The 6000-nt window shown below is 42.5% G+C and overlaps 1 protein-coding gene across 1 annotated transcript in view; it reads left to right on the top strand.

The window, feature by feature from the left end:
• Nucleotides 1-5712, top strand: part of tmem9 (transmembrane protein 9) — a 31437-nt gene extending 25725 nt beyond the window's left edge. The window contains exon 5 of the mRNA XM_007901632.2: nucleotides 5066-5712. Within this exon, the coding sequence (XP_007899823.1) occupies nucleotides 5066-5209 (144 nt within the window). The 3' untranslated portion in view covers nucleotides 5210-5712. The remainder of the gene's footprint in view (nucleotides 1-5065) is intronic.
• Nucleotides 5713-6000: the final 288 nt, after the last annotated feature.

The following is a 6000-nucleotide window of genomic DNA, read 5'->3' on the forward strand; positions in this document are numbered from 1 at the left end:
ACTATTTGATAGCTAAAGGGCTGCAGTATCTTTTATTTGTTCAACGCTGACTGAGCTCTACATTTGTGACTTGTCGAGCTTTCAGTATGATTCCTCCAAAAAGCTATGCTTGGTTGTCAACAATCCTTGCCCTTGTTGGATAGTGTGTTTATCCTGAGCAGTGTATATTGCCCCCTGTACTTGTGCTGCATACATGTGCAATGGAGTCACTTTCATCAGATGAAAGGTTATCGACCTGAAACATTAACTCACTTTCCTCTCTTCATAGATACTGCCTGATCTGCTGAGTATTCCCAGCGACTTTGGTTTTAATTTCAGATTTCCAGTATCTGCAGTATTTTACCTTTTAGTCTGGATCTGTATTGTGTTTGAACGTTGTAAATAGTTGGCTCCTGAAGTTGATTTTTTTTAAACCGACCCTGACTAGAGCCTATCCTAGAATCAGTCCTTAAAACATGGGTTGGGTAAGAACTGTCTCAGCGGTCCACCCACAACAAAAGGCACTCAGAAACCATTCTGGACAGACGTTGAGAATGGTTTCCGAGTCCCTTTTGTTGTGGTTACTCACACATCCTGAAAGGAACATAAAGGCTATACCTTTGGCTGCTAGCCCAAACCAATCTGCTAAGTTTCATGACCTGGGGAGACTGTGGAGCCTAAAGGTTTTATCACACTCGGGTGCCTTTATTTCATTGCTCAGGAGACCACAGGGGTGCAGGAGGAGGGTCCTGTCCTTGTTCCTCACGCAGCATAGTTGGATGAGGAGATTAAGCATGAGCAAAGTGCTTTTCAGAGCAGCAGTGTAAATTAGTAGATGATCCTTGCACCAATTCTCGTGCAAGGCCACGCATTCAGCCACTATAATCCCACCCTCCAGAACTCCCTGTCTCATCTGTTCATCTCACCCCCTAACTTATTGGTCTTCAGAGCCAACTAAAACCCTACCTTCTTCAACAGTTGCTCATGGTCTACCCAAAAATATACCCTCAAACATCTCCCAGCAATTACTGTTGCATGTAGTGTTTTAGGCCAGCGGAGCAGGCGTTTGCACAAGCATTGTCCCACAAGCAGCTAAATGAACAGTTTATATGGTGTAATGTTGGCTAGGACACAGGAGAAACTAACTCCTCTGTTTGAATAGTGTCATGGAAGAAGAGGCAGACAGTTTAACATCTCATCTGAAAAATGACATACAATTGATGACAATTCAATGCTTCCCCACTGGTGCACTGGAATGTCAGCCGTAACTGCGGTCAAGTCCGGACACGGATTTTGACCCCACAATCTTGTGAGCCAGGCATGAGAGCACTAGCGACAGAGTTAAACTTACTAATGTCATTGGCAGCAGTTGCCACAAAACTGCAGAATTTGGTTTTCAGTAGGTTGCAGAGAAGTACAGAAATTACTCATTAGGAATGTTTATTAGACTGCTGGTATTGAGAAGTATTGTATTTGGATCAAGAGGGTTTATTGCCAATTGCGTGTGTTCAGTGGATCGACCATGTCTGGGGTTGTGAAGCAGCACAACTCTTGGAGATACAATAGCTTCCTAATTTCTTCAATTCTATGGAATAGAAAATGGATCACACAAGATGTCCATTCAGGGAGAATTCATAACTGACATTTTTTTCACTGACAGTTCTTTCTGAAGTGGGATTATGTGTGGATGTTTTTGGTCTGTTCTCTTGTAGTGAACTAACTTTCCTTTGAGAGAAGCGACTTAATCCTTTGAATGCTAGATGGAGGCGTAAACGTGTGTAGTAGCTTGCTTTTGTTCGAGGAGATCTGACTTGCCTGTACAGCAGTGGTTTTGTGTCTTGACAGTCAGTTTCTCTTTGTAGTTGCCTGTTTGTCTTATCAACATTTATCTGGATTCTTCCTGACACACGCTAGTGTAATGGACACCAGAAAGTGTTTGGCTAATACTGGGGAACTATTATGCAGGTATTTGGAAACCAGTGAAGTGATCCCATCTTAAACATTGCAAAACACAAAGTGGGCACGAGGCCAGTCTGATCAGAATAAAATTAACCATCATAAAAAAAATCCAGTGAGTGTCCTCCAGAGAAAAGGCTCAGTGATGGGAGTTAAGCGATGAAGTTACAGCCATGACTGAACTCCAAGACCAAATGGGACAAACTCCTGTAATCTCTAGGTTGGAGTTTGATAATTCCTGGTTCAGGAAACTATTACTGCACCAAGACAATGACTGAATGAACTTCTTCCACCAATTGGATAATCCATGTCCTACTCCTGATATTCAGTGACGTAATTTTGTCTAACCCAGAGTTGTGTCTCAAATCTCAAGCCATCAGTGGTCCAAATCTCAATAGATTTTAACTATGAGAACTGTATGGTTTATTAATGTTCTTCATTCTCACATCTTCCCCTGTGAGCCATTTCAATGCAACAAATGTTGAAATACCTTAGAATTTGACATTGCAGTTCTAAACCTTCATTCCCAGTAGCAGTCTTGTGGTAACGTCAGGGAATGTTCTTGACATGAGAGGAAGAATGTTTCTCCTTTAGGATGTGTCAACTCTACAAAAAGGAAGTGAGTGCAAGTGTAAATATAGTGCCGTGCCTTACTAATCTTCATACCCATGTTATGGATAAAGGAGCCAGTTCAGACTATTTGATCTCATCATTATTGAATACTACCCTCCCTGTCGTCCCATTATAGCATCAAATTGTTGACAACTGGGACCGGACCCACTCCGCTGTTTCCATGCTTTCAACATAATTACATTATAATAATATTCCTTGAATTTGATACAGCACCCATCACATCAAAAGTGACTCAAAACGTTTAGAACCACAGAAATGTATAACACGGAAGAATGCCATTCAGCCCATTATGTCTGTGCTGGCTGTTTGAAAGACAATCCACCCAGTCCCATTTACCTCATCCCTCTGCAAATTACTCCTTTGTAGATCCATCTTGTTCTTTCTTGCAAGAAGTCTGCCTTGACTACCATATCCTAAAATTCTCTCTGAAATAAAATCCACCTAATCTCCCCTTTTTCTCCGTTGCTAATGATCTAAAATGAATGCTTAAATAAATGAATCACTTGTTTCATCAACCAATGGAAATAATCGAAATAATTTCAAACACCTAGACCATCTCCTTCAATCTCTCTGTTCCAGTGAAAATAGTTCCTCCAATCTCTGTTTATAGATAAAAAGTTATTATTGAGTTAGTCGATTGGCGGATTGCTTTTCTGGGGTTAATAATCACTTCAAAATAAATAATAAAAAAAATGGTCATTCAATCCACGACTGTATGTGGGACACTGCTGTGTGCAAATGGCTCCTGCGTTTTGCCCAGCAAAAGCGATCCGCCAGTCGACTAACAACCGGGTTCCTATTTACTGGTAGGTAAACATAGAGGCGTGTGGAGTAAGGAAATTTGTTCAACGTTTCGCCCTGCCGGGAATCAAACCCAGGTCCCTCGCTTGAGAGCCTAGTGCTCTAACCACTGAACTATAGGACTCCACGAGGATTATTAACATATTATCATAGGGAAAAGAACTCTTGGTTATATTATTATTCAGTTAATTCAGAACTGGCGTCCGGATACTAACCGGCACAAAACTCGGGACTCCCATCACCCCAGTCCTTGCCAGGCTGCACTCGCTCCGAATTACCAAACGGATCGACTTCAAGATCCTTTCACTCATTTTCAAATCCCTTCATGCCCTTGCACCTCCCTACCTATCCGATTTGCTTACCCCCCTGTTCCACCACCCTCTGCCTCCGCTCGGCCGGCTCCGGCCTCCTGTTCATCCCTTGGCCCCTCCGCTCCACAATCGGTGCCTTCAGTCACTGCCCCTCAGAGCTCTGGAACTCCCTCACTCAAGCTTTCTGCCTTCTCCCTCCCTCCCCACTTTCAAATCCTGCCAAAAGACCTTTTTGATCGTGCTTACAGTCACCTGCCCCCTCCCTCTCCCCCTGGCTCATTGTCAGACTCCACCACTGTCAAGCGTTCTGGGACGCCACCAGGCATGAAGGGCGCTATATAAATGCAAGTTGTTGTTTTAATATCTAGTTTTGGATTGAGTTTAAGCTTCTCCACTGTACACTGATTGACGGATCATCCTTCAAAGCTCTCTTCATACCAGCCACTTCCCATTAAGCGCCATTGTTGACAAAATTGTGCTTCTCTGAGACGCATTGTGTGTCCTCAGTTTTTTTTAAGCAAGATTTTTCTTGAATGAGGCATCAACGTGCTTTGGTGTGAAGAGTCCACCGTTGATGGATGTGCCTATGATCTATGTAGAGTGTTGAGATCTATGGATTCCACCTCTCAACACAACCATTAACTTGTGGCTTGCAAGTCAACATTCATTTTAGTCACCACTGTAATGGTGATGCATGCATAGGTCCATCCAATTGTGGACCGTTTTTTTCCTTGCTATAAACTGCTGCGATACTTTGAGTAATCGTAACCTTTTGCCTACTTCCTTACCTGTAATTTACCCCATTTGCTGTATCAGAAAGTAGTCCCATACAAGGGATTATTGCATTGCAGAGATCCATCTCAATTGTTGATATGTGCCTAAAGTAAGTGTGTGATTCCTTGGCCCTGGGCACTATTTTGTATGACTAGGTCTTCCAGATGTGTCAAAGCGCTTCACAGAATATACTGTAAAGTGAATTGACTATATTTTGTGGGCAAAACACAGCAGCCAATTGCGCACAGCAGCGTTCCATCAACAGTGTGGATTGAGTGACCAAATTGTTATTTTTCTTTTTTAGAAAAAACGTTTTTGGTGGGATTATTATCCCCAGAAAAGCAATCCGCCAATCGACTAACAACCAGGTTTACCTCACAACTAGGTAAACAGAGGCAAGTGGTATAAGGAAACTTGATTAAAGTTTCGCTCTGTCCAGAATCAGATCCAGGTCCTCTCATTTGCGAGGCGAGTGCTCTAACCATTAAGCTACAGGACTCCACATGTTGATTTTATGTGCATTCCATTAGCATTTGATTTCCCCTGTACGTTTGCAGCCCTATGGTAGATGGTATGAAAAGCTAGCATCTTCTATTTTTGTTTTAACCCAGGATACACGGCCCTTTGCTCCAACTCACGGACAAGCTCGTGCCAACACGGTGCTGGAGAGGGTAGAGGGAGCCCAGCAGCGGTGGAAGAAGCAGGTACAGGAGCAGAGGAAGACTGTCTTCGACCGACACAAGATGCTGAGCTAAAGGCTGCGGATTCCCCACCCTGCGTTTCAGGCCGGCTCGCAATACTGGACAAAGATGTTGGTGACAATTTTGAAAAGCAGGACTGCTCACTCCAACTTTATTTTAAACATTGAGCATTTTTCAGACGTTTTGAAGACATGATAAAGCGCTATATCAAATGCAAGTACTATTATTATTAGGGGAAAGTTAGTGCATGGAGCTCTCTACATGCAAAGTACCCTCCCTTTACATACAAGGAATTATTACACTCAGGAGAATTTTATTTGACCATTTTTAAACATCAGAAGTTCATAATTTCTCTAAGTAGCTTCAACCTTAAGACATAGATTATCCTAAAATATAACATTGTGCAGAATTTTGGGAAAATCTTCAGTTCAGTCTGAATTTGGAACCCGGTTTTCTGCAGTGCTTAAACAGTACCAGCTTCCAAACGGATGCTGAGAATTTTGCATGGTCTTTCGCCCACAAAATATACAGTCAATTAACTTTATAGTTTATCCTGTGAAGCGCTTTGAGATGTCCAGAGATGTGATGAAGGGCTATATCAAATGCAAGAATTATTATTATTGTGATCTTAGTTTTGAAGCCATCGTCTCAACACTAGAGACCTGGACAAGATTCAAATCCTAATTTTCCAGGGCGGGTAAGAGAGGGAGGAATGTTCCGGGGGGGGGAAATGATGTGCCAGGGGAGTGCTTGTAATAACCTCAAGGCAGCATTAGACAGGATAGGTAAAACAGGCAGCTAAAACTAACCCACCCCACAATACAAATAAGACAAAACATTCAGGA

The sequence above is a fragment of the Callorhinchus milii genome, unplaced genomic scaffold, assembly GCF_018977255.1.
Source record: "Callorhinchus milii isolate IMCB2004 unplaced genomic scaffold, IMCB_Cmil_1.0 Scaffold19, whole genome shotgun sequence".
NCBI lineage: Eukaryota > Metazoa > Chordata > Chondrichthyes > Chimaeriformes > Callorhinchidae > Callorhinchus > Callorhinchus milii.